Source organism: Nycticebus coucang, chromosome 9 (assembly GCF_027406575.1).
Source record: "Nycticebus coucang isolate mNycCou1 chromosome 9, mNycCou1.pri, whole genome shotgun sequence".
NCBI lineage: Eukaryota > Metazoa > Chordata > Mammalia > Primates > Lorisidae > Nycticebus > Nycticebus coucang.
The window spans coordinates 51,122,474-51,141,018 of NC_069788.1; the positions used below are offsets into that span (position 1 = coordinate 51,122,474).

At 40.5% G+C, this 18,545-nt stretch overlaps 1 protein-coding gene across 4 annotated transcripts in view; it reads right to left on the minus strand.

Moving 5' to 3' along the window:
* Positions 1–174: 174 nt before the first annotated feature.
* The window catches only part of GPX5 (glutathione peroxidase 5), a 28,854-nt gene continuing 10,483 nt past the window's right edge, over positions 175–18,545 (minus strand). Inside the window, exons 1-8 of one of the 4 annotated variants that reach the window (XM_053601309.1) lie at positions 12,904–12,971; positions 12,078–12,189; positions 11,669–11,960; positions 9,071–9,111; positions 5,925–6,078; positions 3,196–3,313; positions 2,669–2,768; positions 175–1,112 (exon numbers count right to left, since the gene is read on the minus strand). In XM_053601309.1, coding sequence (XP_053457284.1) covers positions 906–1,112; positions 2,669–2,768; positions 3,196–3,313; positions 5,925–6,078; positions 9,071–9,111; positions 11,669–11,729 — 681 coding nt within the window. In that variant the 5' untranslated portion in view covers positions 11,730–11,960; positions 12,078–12,189; positions 12,904–12,971 and the 3' untranslated portion in view covers positions 175–905. Of the gene's footprint in view, positions 1,113–2,668; positions 2,769–3,195; positions 3,314–5,924; positions 6,079–9,070; positions 9,112–11,668; positions 11,961–12,077; positions 12,190–12,903; positions 12,972–16,291; positions 16,407–16,880; positions 16,916–18,545 lie in introns of those variants that run through there. The other 3 variants (XM_053601311.1, XM_053601310.1, XM_053601312.1) reach the window with 3 other exon arrangements.

Genomic DNA, 18,545 nt, shown 5'->3' on the forward strand with positions numbered 1-18,545 from the left:
CCATCAAGTTACAACCTTCTGAACATCTAAGAGGATAAATCTTTCTGTGGGAGGGGGTCTCGGGTAATCTGGGTAATACACCATCTGTGATAGAATGAGGAGGAGAGAAAGAAAATGAGTTCAAGCAAAAGATGAGATTAAAAAACTACCACATAAATGTTGCAGAAAAAATTTTATTGATTATAGTAGAAGGGCTGGTTCTGAAGCTGAGGAACCCAGGGTTGAGAGGAGAAATCCCACCCTTCAAAAGATGAAGGGCATTCCCTGCCAGATGCCAAAATCTGATTGCACTAAAGATCTGACAGTAAGAAAAGCTTTTGGGGGGCTAAACAGAGAGAGGCTCTGGGCCCACTAGCATGGAGATGCCTCTCTTCTTGTGAGGCAATGTTCCTGCTCCCACTCTACCTTGGGGCTCCCACAGGAAAATGGCAGGTGAGGGGAGGTGTCATGAACGAAGACTGATCTGAAAAGAATTGGAAACTGACTAGAGTTTGTCCTATGCAATAAAACATGTAATCTAAGTAGAACCTAGATTATATGACTATTGCCCAATCAGGATATCTAGGGACATTTTCTTCAGGATAAGACAGAAGACTAAATCTTTCCCATGGAAGGATGATTTTCCTTTGATGGATGTGAATGATTAAATTTGCAATAGAGTTCTGGAGACTTAGGGTTTCCATGTTTTTATTCTTCACCCACATACTCCTGCAAACAGAAACAGCAGTAGCCTTCCAAATACAAATCTACTTGGTGGAGGGTGGGAAATTTGGCATTCTGGAGGTGATTCAGTTAAGTGGAGAAGTAGAGGCCATTTAGGAAGAGAGTGTGGGAAGAAGATAGATTTTTTTGGAACAAGTCTTTAGGTGAGAAGCAAAATGGCTCTTGCCCCTAACTCTGCCTTCTCATTTAGTTTTGAATTGTTTCAAGTATGCCAAGATGTCTGACTTGACTGTGCTAACTGTAGCCCAGTGGGACCAACGCATGACAGGGACTCCATTGGGCCCCACCAGGAATTTCTCAAAGTTCCAGCGGACATCATGGATTTTTATGGGTTCCCAGGAGATATATTTGAATGAGCTCAAAATCTCAGAGGGGTGAGGACAGGAGTGCTGAAAGAGAGATGAAAAGGGACATAACATTATCTCTGCTCCTGAATGATCCAGGCTATTATCACCCATAGGTAATCTACTGTCTCCTGTATCTACAGGTTTTAATTTTCTGTTATTCCTAATAAACCCCATAAATTCTTCAAGTCACCACCATGCCAACTATTGAGAATGTTGTGAAAGTTATGGCTAGAGTCTGCTCCTTCTTTCAGTTCCTCCTCTTGACTCCATCACAAACTTATGCTGTCATAGGTAGGATATGTTACTGCTTAAGACATTTATTTCCTATCAGTGTAACCTGGCTTATTGTACCCTCAATGAATCCCCAACAATAAAAAAAAAAAAAAAGATGTTTGTTTCCTTTTCTTCAAAGTAAATGGCTTGGATTAGAACTTGTTTTCCCAAGTCTTAGGGTTTCACGGGCCATTAGTATTTCAATAATTATTTTTTAGGGCCAGTGTTGAGTTACTAATATTTTGTCAAATAAAAATAATTTAAAGGACCATCATTTCATCACTGAATAAAAAAAGACTATTGGAAAAATAAATTGAGTGTGGATTATAATCTTGGAATAAAAGGCAGCCTTATGGGTTACATGAGTTAAGTTTGTAAAATCCTCTTTACATTGTTCTATTATCTTCAATTTACTGAGGACATTTAAAAATCTTAATGTGAGGGTGGGAGCAGTGGCTCACACCTATAATCCTAGCACTCTAGGAGACAGAGGTGGGTGGATTGCTTGGGCTTATAGGCTCGAGAACAGCAGGAGCAAGAGCAAGATCCTGTCTCTACTAAAAATACAAAAAACTGAGGCAAAAGGATCTCTTGAATCCGAGAATTTGAAGTTACTGTGAGCTATGATGACACCATGGGAGTCTACCCAGGGTGACAGCTTGAGACTCTGTCTCAAAAAATAAATTGATTAAGAGTAGTGCCTGTGGCTCAAGGAGTAGGGTGCCAGCCCCTTATACCAGACGTGGTGGGTTCAAACCCAGCCCTGACCAAAAATTGGGGAAAAATTAATTAATTAATAATATAAAATTCTTAATGTGGGCTAGTCGTGGTCCACAGTCCAGTATAGAAACAAATCGTTCTGGTGATCTTTAGGGTTCTTTGAGTTCTGGCATTCTCTATGTCTAAATATCAGTGTTTCATTAAGGCACTTACTATATTTTATCATATTTATCGATTTCTAACTTCCTCTCCAGTATGAGCTCATCAAAGGTAGAAACTGTGCCTTATTCATTTTTATATCCTTATAATTTAGGCAACTATAGAGAGAGCAAACACTTATTAAATATACTTTGACTGAATGAATGAATATCAATGAGCAAAAGAGGGTGATTGTAGCAAAAGCTGTCATTCCACATAACTCTCTCACGATATGAAGCCAGAGCCCCAAAGATAAAAACAAATGAGACCCACACCCCATGCTGATCTGGAGATTTCCTCCAAAAACACCAGTCCACCTCCAACCATAAGCTCTGGGTTCTGCTGCACCAACTCCATGCTAGCAATATTACGGAAGAGGAGGAGACTTATGCCAGAAATTCACTCACCTTCAAGAAGGTAAAGACTTTCTGTTCTCTTTCACCATTCACATCCCCTTTCTCAAAAAGCTGGAAATTCGGTACAAATCCTCCTCCTGGACGGACGTACCTGCAACAAGCCATAATGTTCCCAGGAAGCTTCAGTATATGAGGGAGAAGGTTATGATGGAATACCAGGATTTGAGGTCATGAGAGAGGGCAGAAAGAGGGGATTAGTGGGGAAATCAGATTGTTTTCTTTTTCACTTGGGCTCCCTGGTTCATTTTATTTCTCTCTATATCACAACCTGTCTCTGTTCCCTCATTATTTCTGCCCTCTTTCTCCTGCACAGTCCATCTGGTTGTCTGCCAAGGACTGAGAGACAGTCTCTGGAAACCACCACATTCTGGTCAGTAGGCCAACATGAAAATTGACTTGTAGGTGCCCCAAGCTTATTAATGCACTACCTTGTTAGGGAGTTTCTGAGTTGGAAGGCCCCCTGGAAACTCAGGGAAGGTGGATGCGGGATTCCTATTGAGTTTCAAGGAGGCACTTACTTGAGCCCAGGAAGAATCTCTGTGTTATCTCCTGGTTCTTGCTTTCCAAATTGGTTGCAGGGAAAGCCCAACACAACCAGGCCAGAGGGCTTCAGCTCCTCCTGGAGTGCATTTAGTTCTGCAGTTAGAGAAGGAACAACATAATGGCCTAGCTAGGGATTCTGCTTTGGACAGGGATCTTTCCCCAGTGTTGCCCTTTTTTTTTTTTTTTCTTTTTCAGTTTTTGGCCGGGGCCAAGTTTGAACCCACTACCTCTGGTATATGGGGCCAGTGCCCTGCTCCTTTGAGCCACAGGCACTACCCATCCCAGTGTTGCCCATTTTGCAGAGAAGGAAACGGAGGCTCAGCAGGGGGAACTCTCTAGATCAGAGACACTGTCCATAGCACAAATGAAGGTAAACACCAGATCTTCAGACATGCACTCAGAAGCCCTTTTTTATAGCGCAGTATTTCCCAAACCTGCAGTACAGCTGAATCAGCTGAAAGCCCTTCTGTAAAAATAGAGATGTCCAGGTCCCACTTGAGAGAATCTTTTGTTCCTCTGAGATTGGGTCTAGTTATCACTACTATTCAAAAGGTGATTTTTAAAGAAAGCTAGATTTGAACATTACTGCTCATTAATTCACCTTCCCCGTTGGTTAATACATAGATTGAACCTTTCTTTTGTAAAGAAAAAGAAATGAGGACTGAGCTCTCCCCTGCTTAGGCTGGCTCACTCTGAGTGGAGTAGAAATAAGTAAACCTGACAGAGGCAAAGAGAATCAGAGAAATGTCATGTTGCATGTTCTGATGCCCATCAACAATCCTCAAGAGGTTAAGAATGCATCCTACCTAAAAATCCTCGTGATATGCCAAAACACAAGCTTCAACTGCCTTTTCCACTTCCAGGACGTTTTCTAACTTGTTTACTCAGACTTTTAAAATCACCTTCTTTGTTAGCCCTTTCTGAGTTAGATACTTTCAGTCCCTTGACAAATGCTAGTTAGTCCCATTCAGATTCAGCTCAGCCAACTGGTATCTCCTCTTAGTCCTTTGTAAAAAAAAAACAGAGTGCAACAGAGAGTGCTTCCCTGTATTTAGTACCTCTCCTCATATCCTTCCCTCTTGTCTTCAGCATTGCAGATACTTACTTCCTTTAGGGAAGAGACAAAACATTAGGAAGCCTATCTTCCAGTCCTTCAGTAACTATTCCTCGGGTTCCTCATCTGTTATTTACAGAGTAGAAAATTAATAAATTGATTTTTAAAGTCCCTGTAAACTGGCAAAATAAATTATGGTCTAATAAATATTATTAAGTCTTAAAAAAGAATAAGAACATGATCTTAACTCAAAAGTATTTTATTAATTAAAAAGGCAAGGTAGCAAATTATATTTTAGAGTATATTATCAACTGGGGGAAACAGAAAAAAGAATCTATGTGTTTTGTAAACATGATAATGTTGGTCATCTGAAGGAAGAGAAAGGAGGTGGAAACTTTTCACTAAATGTTTTAAGTTTTAAGACTTCTGAAAATATCACCTATTCAAAACACAATTAGAAACAAAAAAATGAAATTCTCATTACTTTAAATGAAAAAGGTACATCTGACTCTAGTATAGTTTACCCTGTTCATTGTTAATTGGTTTTTAAGCTACATGGCCTAAAATATGAGAAAGATAAAATTCTTCCCTGTATAATGTACAATGAACTACACCCAAAGGAGGGCTGAGGTAGGAGAGGAAGTATTCACCTCTATTATAACTTCCTTTCCCAGCTCTCTCTCCAGGCAAATGCAGCTCAGGGTAATAAACCCTCTCTCCCCCTTTCCCCTATCATTGCAAGTTACCTGTAAAATCCTGAAAAGTCTCAGAAACGTGGATTCTTTCTCCTATATTTCCCAAAAGGACTTTTGGAATCTTCTGAGAGGCTCCTAGTTCTTAGCTAGATATTGAACTCCTAGAATCTCATTGCAAAGCAGAAACAGGCCATGAAGAGACAGTCAGTTTTTGTTTGTTGGTTTGGTTATATTTTGTTGTTGTTGTTGTTGTTGTTGAAAAAGACTCTCACTCTGTTGTTCCCTGGCTAGAATGCCAAGGCATCAACATAACTCTCAGCAACTTCAAACTCCTGGGTTCAACCATTCCTACTGCCTCAGCCTCCCAAGTACTTGGGACTACAGGCACCCACCAAAATGTTTGGCTAATTTTTTTTTTATTTTTAGTAGAGACAGGGTCTCCATCTTGTTCAGGGTGGTTTTGAACTCCTGAACTCAAGCAATCCTCCTGCCTTGGTCTCCCAGAGTGGTAGGATTACAGGCTTGAGCCACTGGGCCCAGCAGCATGTTTTTTCTTTTTTGTAAAGAAAAGTAAATATTGCAGACTTAGTGGGTCATATGGTCTCTGTCACCATTATTCCTACAAGTACACGGAACTCTGCAAACTCTGCTTTAAAACATGAAAGCAGCCATAGACAATATGTAAATAAATGGGTGTGGCTGTGTTCTTACAAATCTTTGTTTATAAACACAGGCTGGCCAGATTTGGCCTATGGGCCATAGTTTGCTGACTTCTGACAATGGAGGATGAAGTCACTTGATTATGAGTATTTATTGGGGCCATAATTTGCTGTCTTCTAACATAGGAGGATTAAGTTGCCTAACTATGAGTATTATTTTAGTGTAGAATTATAATTCAAAATGATATAAAATATAATCAACTGGAAACTAAGGAGATGTGGTTATGAATTCTTACCAGGATATTGAGCTGTCAGACCACAATAGGTGGCCACGTTGACAAATAGGACATGCTTGCCTGTATACTGCTTGAACTGAATGTAATCCTTTCCATTTAGAGCGAAGGCATCATAGTCATAGATGGTACCTTTCACATCTTTGTAGCAATCCATCTGGAAATTTTTTTAAAATAATATTAGTAACAATTCCTAGCATTTAATGTTTCAAACCACATAAATGATAAGATGTCTATTAACTGAGATCCAGAAAACAAGAGTTGTTTGAGGTGAAAGACAAGACTGAAACTTGGGTCTGTGTCTTGGAAATTAAGCAGTTAAGTCTCTCTTTCTATTATCCTGAGATGAATGGAAAAGAGCAGAGATTCATGAGCAGGGATGGGAGAAGCTGGAAGTATGTGGGACCGAAGAGGAAAACACAGACTTTCATGCTTCTGTGAAAAGCTACTTCTTGGCTCCTGGATTGAAGGCATCCTGCCCGGACTCTCTCAGAGCAGGGCAGGTTTTAAAATTATCTGCTAAACTATCTTAGAGTGGCCTACTTACTTTTCTTTTCCCAGATCTTATGACTTCTTACCCCACATATCTGCATGGTAGAATGGAAAGAACTCTGGCCTGGGAATCAGAAAACAGCTCTATTGTTAAATTCCTTTTGTGAACCTGGGCAATTCTCATCCCTGCCCCTCACTTTCCCCAGCAACAAAATGAAGATAGTCATCTAGGTTACTATTAGAACATCAAGAGAACTTTTAGGTTTAACATTCTAGAATCTAATACTATCCCAACCTTGAATAATTTTCTTTTTCCTGTCGTTCTCTCACTTATACAACGGTCTTGTAAGCCAAATACTATGAAACTCCAGTTTTTTGTAGAAAAGAGATCTGTAAGAAAGAGAAAAGATCTCTTTTTCCAAAAAAGGAGATAGCCCTAACATCCATCTGCAAGTAGGTCACTGAAATCTGCCTGGCAGCATCCAACCCATCACACACCCACCACCTCATCCCATTGTGCTCCAGGTGTCTAAATTCCACTTTCATCATCAGCTCCATCTTCTATCCCATTCCTTCTCAAATCTCCTGAATATATTTGAGTAGACGTCCACCTAACATTTGTTAAGTTCTACATAACAGAAATGAGTCCTACTTGAAATTTTCATTGCATGTTCTTATGTTAAATCCCCCTCCAAGGGAAGTCTTCTCTTATTTCTCCTCTGTCTCTATCTTTGCAGTACCCAAGTTATACTGATGCCACAAGTGCTCACCAGCACATCCTGATCCTGTCTTTCCCCTATATTGGGGAAGCTGCTACAAATTGCTCATGGAATATAGGAAGTGTGAGATAGGAAGTATAAAAAGGAAGCTATATGTCTAAACTAGTGGTTCTCAACCTTCCCAAGGCCACAACCCTTTAATACTACAGTTCCTCATGTGGTGGTGACCCCCCAACCATAAAATTATTTTCATTGCTACTTCATAACTGTAATTTTGCTACTATTATGAATTGTAATGTAAATATCTGATATGCAGGATGTATTTAGGTGACCTCTGTGAAAGGGTCTTTTGACCCCCAAAGGGGTCATGACCCACAGGTTGAGAACCGCTGGTCTAAACCATCCAGTGAGAAAAAAAAAGAAAGAAACCTGGTAGAGAAAAGAGAGAAGGGCATTATCTAATAAGGAAGGTCCAGACTTAAAATGGGATTAAACTAGACTTCTAAGACAGGCAGTGGACTAGACAAGATTTTGGTCAAACACCATCTGAACCTGTTCAGAGAAGGTGTAATACAAAACAAAACAAACCCTAACTTTTTTCATATCCTATAAGTCCACTGACTTTATTACTAGCATAACCAGGATGTAGCTACTCACTCCTTACTCTTGAGAAAATGATGTTTTCTCTATGCAGGTTTTTACATCTTTCCCTAAACTTATGTGCCCATACACAAATCAGAAGGCTGAGGCATGTACCATGTGTATAAAGAATATTATATGAAAGCATCTGCTCCTATAAATCACTGACATCATGTCGGGTACTATGGGGCAGGAGCTCAGAGAGACTGAACTTGAAGACTCCTTTCAGTCCAGTTAACTCCAGATGTTGATTGCTGTTCCAAATTTATTTAAGTCTGTATAGGGTATCTCAAATACCTCCAAACTCAGCTTTTATCAAGAAAATTCCAAAGCCCTGTCTTCACACCCAGTTAGGCAGCACTGGATAACATCAAAACTTTTCAGTTCTCAAAATAGAAAGTCACCCAGTCATCTGCTTAATTTTAGAGGGAAGGTGGGGAATATCACCAGACCTGCCTCTTGTAAAATACATTATACGCTAATAATTGTTGCTCACTCACGCAGAAGGTAGAAAAAGTCACCCATATCATAAACTTACAATGAGAATGCAGAGACCAACAAAGTGAAGTGACTTGTCCAAGGCCAAAAGTGATAACCCACTATGTGAATGAAGGTTTGCTTGTTCCTAATATCGTGATTTCTCTTTGCCTCCAGTCATTTCCTTCATTATAATCTTTTCCTGAATTTGCCCTTCCACGGCTATATACATGTGTTTTATCAATAAGGCAACTAAGCCATGAAGAGAGAATAGACTAAGGCCCGAATCCAAGACACCTATTCCAAATCCAGTTGTTTGAGGCCTCTGATTATTGTTTCCATGTGTTTTAGGTCTTTCTGATAACTCTCTGACTTTATCCATCCCTAAAATTTCCACATTAATTTTTTTCTCCTCTGAGTGGGGTTCTTGCCAAGCTGCAACTGAGATGGCTCAACTCAGCCTCTCCTTCAACATAGTCAGTTACCATCTACTCTAATGCCTGTTGCTGTCCTATGCCTCAGACTCAGTTCTGACGCAAATACTGACGTGGCAGGAGGGGTTTCCAGGGGGCCTCCACCTAGAGAAGAAGAGAAAGGACCACAGCAAGGAGATCCTTTCTTCCCCAGCTGTATTCAATTCAAACATCACCCATGCCTGGGAGTAAAGATGATTCAAAGAGAAAAGAAGAAAAGTTTAGGGGAATCTGCCAAGAAGAAGAAAGCAAAGGTCAGAGTCTTAAAAGAAGAGCTGGAGGGCAGGATCTAAATGCAGGACAGAAGTAATGTTTGGGCCCCACAGAGCCTTCTCTGGAACTCACTCACCTTTATCTTCTCCAACCTGGGATTTGTCTGCACGAACCCAGCTAGGAGAAATGGGAAAAGATAGCCAACTCTTAACTGTGCAGTCATGACTGGTGTTTGCAGATCACAAGTCTGAGGGCCTGAGGTCCTCACCCACCTCTGCAGTCTTTTGATACCTTGGGAGGGACTAGCGCAAACCTGTGCAGACCAATCACACAGCCAAAAGAATTCCTGTCTTGTGAGTGGGGTGTGAGAACCACAGAGCTCAAACGACATATGTCCTCGCCTACACACACCCCCATAAGCACTCGGTGCTCACCAGTGCAGTGAGGACCTGGGACTCATATTAACTCTGGCAGAATTATAAAAAGTGATGGCAAACTCTCTTAGGTCCTTAAAGACCATTGTCTGTTTTTCCTGAGATGAATAACAATTAAATCTCTCAGAGATTGCAGTAAAGTCACGCAAAAGGACCTAGACATGCAAATACTATTTCTTTTTCTTTTCTTCCTTTTTTTTTTGCAGTTTTTGGCCCGGGCTGGGTTTGAACCCAGCACCTCCAGTACATGGGGCTGGCGCACTACTCCCTTGAGCCACAGGCGCCACCCTCAAATACTATTTCTAATATTATTCGAGTGTTTAAAAAGTCAAAATGATCAACTACCTAGTATCACTCAAAGAGCTTTGGGAGGAGACAGGCTGGAGGAGATTAAACATTTATAATATATGTGAAGAACAGCGTATTAATATATTCATTACATGAATGTTTATAAATGTTTTCAAGTGCTTATGAACCAGTAACAAGAAACTAACAGACCAATAGAAAAATACACATCAGACAGGAAATCAAATGGCATCTGTGGTAGGCTGCAATGTTCTCTCTCACCAATAATCAAAGTTCAAATAAGAGAAGACACATTGTTCATTTATCAGATTGGCAAAAGTTAAAAGGAATGGTGATTACCAGACTTCTCAGGCCGGATATTGGCACAATGACAAAGTTGAAAGTAATGGTGATACCCAGCCTGGATGCAGTCTGGGATGGGAAGCTCTTATACACAAGGTGGGGGATGGGAAATACTTACTGTTGCCAACTTTCTGGATGATAATCTGCCATTCTGTATTCGGTGCTTTTTAAAAGTAAATAACCTTTTCTGAAATAATTATAAATTTATAGGAATTTTCAAGGACTCCTCTTAATCTTCTGGAAGCCCCAGGGCCCAAGAAGAATTGTGGAAATGAGACATAAGTTCTTCTAAGAATAAAGATGTTTTGCTTCTCAACAGGCATACAAACTCCCATCCATTCAGCAATAGTTTTCAACAACTGCTCAATAGTCTTGGCTAAAATTTTGGATGAATACAAACCTAAAGCCCTAGGAATTATTGGCTTTCTCATATAAATAGCATATTTAATTCCCACTGACTTCACAGGAGGCCGACCAAGACCTTCCTCTTTCTTATTCACAGTACAGTTTTATTTTTTTGGATCTCAGTGATAATGTGTGAGTTAATTATACTCCTAAATTCATGATTGTTATTTAGCAAATGGGCTTGCTGCCCAGTGCACATAGAAGCCAGTACGAAGGCACTGGCTGTTGAGAAAAGAAAGGCTTTGTTGTGAGCCTGGCTAGCGAAGAGATAGAAGACACAACTCAAATCTATCCCCCCAATTTGGGATCTGGAGAAAGTCTTTTTTTTTTTTTTTTTTCAGTCAAAGTGATAATTCAAAGATTTTATTTATTTATTTTTTATTTCAGATTAATGTAAAGGTGCATACAATTAGGTTACATTGTTTGCATTTGTTAGAAAAGGTCCCAGTTGTATTTGAGTCCTTCACCCAAGAGGTGTGCCATATACCCCTACATTTTATCCATTAGGTGGGGGCTTACTGAGCCCCTTCTTGGGGCAGGTTTTAAGGAGTCAGAGAGTAAGGGAAAAGATTTAGGCATTTTGGTTTGCTAACTCTTGGAGTTTGATTGGGGGACTTCGAATTTGACCATTTACAGTAAAGTTTGTTGAGGCAGATTTTAGTCCCAGATCTTCTGGCCAATGATCCCCTTGCTTCTGACAGTGTTCTGGCAGTCTGGTTCTGGTTAGGTACTGGTCTTCCCATTTTCTTGGTTCTGAGGGGTGGGGGATGGAAGTGAGGGAAGTTTCCAGAGGTTGTCAGAGATCAAACCTTCTATTGCACATGCCTGGCCTATATGACTTGTAGTATCGGCTCTGTTATACCTGCAAGATAACTTGATATTCTGTTACCAACAGAGTGGGGCCAGTTTGGGCTGGTCCTATGATTACATGATCATTTGTACTTACAAGGCCCCTCTCTTACTTTATTTATTACTTATGCCCTTTGATTCCCAAATTCTACTCTCCTTTCCTTCACTTCAAATGTATCATGTTTATACTATTTGTATTGCTTATATATTCCTCATCAGATTATTAGCACCTTGAAGTTTAAAAAATTATTTGCTCATTTCCCCCATTTGGACCAGTTTCAAAGGGTAAAGTTAAACTCTTAAATTTATGGCACTTATCATCATTAAAAAGCTGTGCAAGGATTCTTTTATATTAATTAAAAAAATTTTTTATTGCCAATCCAGTCCCATTTTCTTACCAGTTAGAAAGGAAGAGTAGCGGCCAGGCACAGTGGTGGCTCGTGACTGTAATCCTAGCATTCTGGGAGGCCGAGGCGAGTGAATGAGCTCAGGAATTCAAGACCAGCCTGAGCAAAAGCGACACCCTGCCTCTACTGAAAATAGAAAAACTAGCTGGGCATTGTGGTGGGCACCTGTAGTCCCAGCAACTCAGGAAGCTGAGGCAAGGGGATCGCTTGAGCCTAAGCTTTTGGGGTTCTTGCGAGCTATGACATCATGGCACTCTACCCAGGGCATAGAGTGAGACTTTGTCTAAAAAAAAAAGAGAGAGAGAGAGAGAAAGGAAGACAGGCAAGAAAATAGATATTACAGACTGGAAAGCTGGCAACCTTTGTTATGCTGCCGCATAACATACGGTAAAACTATTACCTTGATGACTGAGATAGCAAAATGATAGAAACAAAGATGAATTTTGGTACGTTGGCTGTTCCTGATGTTTTGGAACGACATGAAAAGGGTTGACTCAGCAACTAACTGGGCTCTAATGAAATAAAGAGATGAAGAAAAATATCTGGATTAGTAAGGAGGCTCAGAGTTGTTTCCCTTTATCACTCTTCCCACACTCCTGTCCCTTCTCTTAGGATTTGCACTGCTGGCCCAGCTTTGCTGAACTTCCATATTTACTGAAATGGATAAATTCTTTCTCTCCAGTTCTAAGTTTCATTCCAACCATCCCCCTCCACCAGCCCTTTGTCTTCCAATTTCACACAAAACCTACCTCCATCTCCTTAAAACTAGAGTCTGGGTGGTGTTTAATTCTTGCTACTGGCAGAGTCTGGAAATTCATGAGCTCTCTTGGGGAAAAGCAGCTATTCTTTATCATTGATTTCTAATCTCCTCTTCTCAGAGGCCTCTAATCTGGGGAGTTGGACCAGGTTTCCTTCTTTATGGCGCCTCCCACCTCCAGACACTTACTCTTCTGTCCTCCTTTCCTATATCTCTGTCCAAAAAACCATGGAAATTAAAATATCAACTTAAAATATCAATTCTTTTCAAGTTGTGGAACTTTGAGCAAATTGTTCTCTATGCTTCTGGTCCTGTAAAATTGGGAAAATAACATGAACTTGATAGGGCTAATTTTAGGGGGGAAATGAAATAATTTGTTTCATCTCACATTGGACCCAGCCCAAAGTAAACACCCCATATTAGTTCAACAGATGAATAAACTGATGAACAAATAGAAAAACTGACTTACCCAAAGCCAAGTGTGTGGTGACAGTAGAGTTATTACAAACTTTTCTTCCTTTCTGTCAAATGTGGTACATATTAATATATTAATACATTTCTTCCTTTCTTTACCCCTATACCTTTGCCAATCAATGTAGAACAGAAAGGAAATTTCTATCATAAGCTCTACTTCAATGGTAACATCAAATGGCCTTCCCAGGTTTCTGTATTACATTGTCTGTTTCCCTGGAAGCAAGAACTATGTTCAGAGAGTTCAGGCTGAGCAGGAGGCCACATGGAGGGCCCTTTGTTTGGCCGGGGCTGGATTTGAACCCGCCACCTCCAGCATATGGGGCTGGTGCCCTACTCCTTTGAGCCACAGGCACCGCCCTGGAGGGCACTTTATATTATCATCCTGCCGACTGTATCACATAGTTGTTGCCTCGTCTTCTTCACACCTTCCACCAAAGCCATGTCTCAGATCCCTGTCATTTCTTTTCTGGAATGCTGAAATCATCTCCTACTTGTCTTGCCTCTTTTATGCTCTTCCCCTTCAAACCTTTTTTTCCCTTACTGTTACTGCTGTCATTGGAAGCTAAACATATACCTGATAGTGTCTCTCCACTTATAAACAGCTGGTGATGCTAACCAATGTTTTATAGCATCAAATTCAGAATCTCCAGCAAGGTATGCACAGTACTCCTGATAGGCTCAAGTTAATTTCCTTCCCAGTCTTCACTACCAGTAAGTTCCCTTGTGAATTTCTCAGACAGCTAGATTCTTTCCATTCCTCAAAACACTCTTATAATCCTCTTTGGGTTTAAATTCTTGATCTTAGAGATCATTTGTGCTGAGAACTTAAAGATTCCAGTTTCCCTGGTTCAAGTGTATATATGTATAATTTGCATAATGCATATATATATTACATATATGTATGTATAGATGTATATATACATATATAAGTGTGTGTATATATAATATATATATATATATAAATAATTTGAAAGGGTAAGGAATTCCCACCGAAAAAAATGCATTTTTATCAAACAAAATTTTAGGTGGAAATGTTTGTGGCCTAAACTGTAGATCAAGGCTGATAAGCCAGGGTAGGCCTAAATTAAAACATAACATCTGTCACTTTCTGAATTTAAAAATCCTATTATTACACACAGTTCATGATCTTAAATGTGGTGGAAGACTAGGATAGGAAAAATAAATATGTATCAACTGCTACCTAGTATTTCCAATTGGACTCCAGTCTTTCCTTAGATCGTATTCTTAGGAGAATACATTTCTTGCCCAAGGTCACAGAGCTAGTTAGTGACAGTTTAGAGACTGAAACCATTCATTCTGGTGGCGCCTGAAGGTCAGTGTGCAGGGCGCCGGCCACATATATTGAGACTGGTGGGTTTGAACTCTGCCCAGGGCCAGCTAAAACAACAATGATAAACTGCAACAACATAGCCAGGTGTTGTGGCAGATGCCTGTAGTCCCAGCTACTTGGGAGGCTGAGGCAAGAGAATCGCTTAAGCCCAAGAGTTTGAGGTTGCTGTAAGCTGTGACACCACAGAACTCCACCCGTGGCAAGTTTGAGACTCTGTCTCAAAAAAAAAAAAAAAAAAGAAAGAAAGAAAGAAAAGAAAAGAAACCATTCATTCTCCCTATCCTAGTCTCTGTTAATGACTTAGTCCTACCTGCAATTCAATACCAGGTTTCTTGTTTTAGTTCCTTTGATTATAAAGAAAACAAGTTTGAGGGCAGCGCCTGTGGCTCGAAGGAGTAGGGCACCAGTGGTGGTGGGTTCAAACCCAGCCCCAGCCAAAAACTGCAAAAAAACCCAACAACAACAACAAAAAAAGAAAACAAGTTTGATTCTGTCTGAGATGCAGTATACCTCCTCATCCCAGTTTCTAACCACAGCCTCTGTCCCCACACAAGTCTGACTTAAAGATTTTTGTTCATCCTTTGATTTTACTTGACTATTTTCCCTGAATTAGATAATTTCCCTTTGCATCTAGAATGCCAAGTTAGGTCTCCAGTATTTTCCTTATTCTGTGTTGTAAGAGTGAAGCATGGGATCTACTCCCAAGTCTGCTATTTTAAGGTAATTATGTCAGCGGTTCTCAACCCGTGGGTTGCAACCAATGAAAATACATCCTGCATATCAGACATTTACATTACAATTAATAACAGTAGCAAAATTACAGTTATGAAGTAGCAACGAAAATAATTCTATGGTTGGGGGCCACCACAACATGAGGAACTGTATCAAAGGGTCATGGCATGAGGAAGGTTGAGATAGAATTTTGTGCTGTCTCCCTGGCTAGAATGCAGTGGTGTCATGATAGCGCACTATAACCTCACACTACGGACCTCAAGTGATCCTCCTGTCTCAACCTCCCAAGTAATTGGGACTACAGGCATGCTCCACCATGCCTGATTAATTTTTTTTCTTATTTTTTGTAGAGATTAGAGATGGGGCCTCTCACTCTTGCTCGGGCTAGTCTTGAACTCCTAACTTCAAGTGACCCTCCTACCTCAGCCTCCCAGATTATAGGCATGAGCCACTGCTCCTGGCCACAGGTCTTTTGTACATTAGTAATCTCATTTATAAGGTTTGACAATTAAGTTCATGAACTTGCCACCATGAGCTTACATAGGCAGCAGTGTACAAACAACTTGGTAAGGTTTCATAACCTTTGTATATCAGTGTTTCACAGTTGTGTTCACGTCAATGTGTGGCAGTGTCTTACAGAGTGGCATTCATTATTGTTGTTGTGCTTTTGTGTGCCATCATGGGAATGTTGGAGCTTGAATCAGAGTAACTAACAAACATTAAATTTCTTATTAAACTTGGCAAGAGTGGAAGTGAAATCAGGGACATATTATTCCAATTTTTAGGGATCATATCATGAAGAAAATGACAGTGTACAAATGGATTAAACATTTCTCTGAGAGAGAAAGTGTTACTGATGAAGAGAGGTCAAAGAGGCCAGTAATGAGCAGAATTAATGAAAACATTGCAAAAATTCATTGAATTGTGCATCAGAATTATTACTTGACTATAAGGAGCATAGCAGACCAAGTAAACATCAGCAGAGAAACAGGAAAATCTTAAAAAACATCTTGGCCAACAATTAATGGCTCTTGCATCATGACAATGCACCAACTCACACAACACTCTCTATGAGGGAGTTTTTATCTAGTAAACAAATAACTGTATTGGAACACTCTCCCTACTTACCTGATCTGGTCCCCAGTGACGTTTTTCTTTACCCGAGGATAAAGGAAATATCGAAAGGAAGACATTTTGATAATATTCAAGACATCAAGGATAATGTGACAACAGCTTTGATGGCTTCTTTTCTTCTTAGAAAAAAGATTTCTAAAGTTGATTTAAAGGGTGGACTAGGTACCTTTTGGTGCACAGCTTCCCCAGGGAGTACTTCAAAGGTGACCAGGTGATATTCAGCAATGAGGTATGTAGCAATTTTTTAAGAATGAGTTTACGAACTTAATTGCCAGACTTGATAGTCTTCATAATCAGCCAGTTACAGAGGTAGGCCAGGCATCATTAGCTTGAATTTACAATAGAAAAATGAGTTCAAAAATGGAAAGTGACTTGGCCAAAGTTTTCATCATAGTGTAGACCTAAACCATAAACTTGAGTTTTTATTTCAAATCCACTTCTTTTTCTACTCTCTAGGCTCAATTCCTCATAATATATATGTTTGAAAATATAAGAGAGTTCTGGGCAGCTCCTGTGGCTCAAAGGAGTTGGGCACCAGCTCCATATACTGGATGTGACAGGTTCAAACCCAGCCCAGCCCTGGCCAAAAACTGCAAAATATATATATGTAATATATATATATAGATATAGATATAGATATTTTATATATATATGAGTTCTAGTGATGTTGCTAACTTTTTGCATTTGATTTTCACCATCATGTGTTCTTAACTTTCCAATCTCTTTCCCCAAACATGATGAAGTTTGGGACTTACCTTTGGTCTAGGCTGGGCGTAGCCCCAAACCTGAGCCTTCACTGACACAGTTGGCCCGGACACATAGACTTGCTGAAGGATCTGTCACTGATGCTAAGCTTTTCTCCATCAACCTGCTCCAGGAAGAATTCTGCTTCTTGGCCCGGTGCCCATAGCTCAGTGGTTAAGGCACCAGCCACATACACTGGGGCTATTGGGTTCGAACCCAGTCAGGGCCTGCTACACAACAATGACAACTACAACAACAACAAAAAACAGTTGGGTGTCATGGCAAGTGCTTGTAGTCCCAGCTACTTGGGAGGCTGAGGCAAGAGAATCGCTTAAGCCCAAGAGTTGGAGGTTGCTGTGAGCTGTGATGCCATGGCACTCTACCCAGGGCAACAGTTTGAGGCTCTGTCTCAAAAAAAAAAGAGAATTCTGCTTCTTGGAGATCGGGTTGGGGAGGTGGTGAGAGGAATAATGTGTGCTCCCCTAGACAGTGTTCTTGTCTATTACTCTTGCCTGAGTAGGCTGGGGGAAGTTGTGTGGGGGAAAGCATTGTATTCATGCCAACTGTAGGAATTTGAATAACCTACACTATTCAGAACCAGATGCCCTCCCTCCTGGAAATTCTTCAGTCTATGACTCAGACCTTTACTTCTGCCAGAGAAAGAAGTAATATGCCTTATATTACCAGCATACACTGCAAACCATCACCAACAACTCAGTTAAACTGCAGACATGGAGAAAATACTACTCCTTTATTTACCCATTTACAAAAAGAGGGAGTTGGATCAGAAAATCATCAAAGTCTTTTCTAAGGCTGACAGTTTATTTTCTCAGTTTCTAAGGGATTCTGATCACGTTTGGAATTGCTATAATTATTATCCATAGACCATTGGGAAATAAGAGTAAGAAATAATTTCGAGCTCAAATACATGTATGTCTTTTGTTGTTGTTGTTGTTTTGAGACAGAGCCTCATTATGTAACCCTCAGTAGAGTGTTGTGGCATCACAGCTCACAGCAACCTCTTGGACTTAAGTGATTCTCTTGCCTCAACTTCCAAAGTAGCTGGGACTATAGGCACCCACCACAATGCCCGGCCATTTTTTGTTGCAGTTGTCCTTGTTGATTTTAGCTGGCCCAGGCTAGGTTCGAACCCGCCAGCCTCAATGCATGTGGCCAACACCCTACCCGCTGAACTATGGGCACCCCCACATGTATCTCTTATAGATCTTGCTTTCCACAACTATATACGTGAGACATAGATGTGCAATAAGGTGGAGAGACTGCTTTATCTAAATCACAAGGCCTGGGCTGGACGAATCCACAGCTGTGCCCCAATCTGTTTGTGTTGCAATCAGAATCAATTTTAGAACTATATATTGGAGGATGAGAAAATGTGACTTCTCTTTCCCACTCTGCAACACCTCTACTCGTGGCAACTTATGAAAGAAATCAAAGCCACAGCCAGGCGCCGTAGCTCACACCTGTAATCCCACCACTTGGGAGGCTGAGACAAGTGGATTGCCTGAGCTCACAGGTTCAAGACCAGCCTGTGCAAGAGTGAGACCCCCATCTCAAAAAAATAGCTAGGCGTTGTGGCGGGCGCCTGTAGTCCCAGCTACTCGGGAGGCTGAGGCAAGAGAATCGTCTCAAAAAAAAAAAGAAAGAAATCAAAGCCA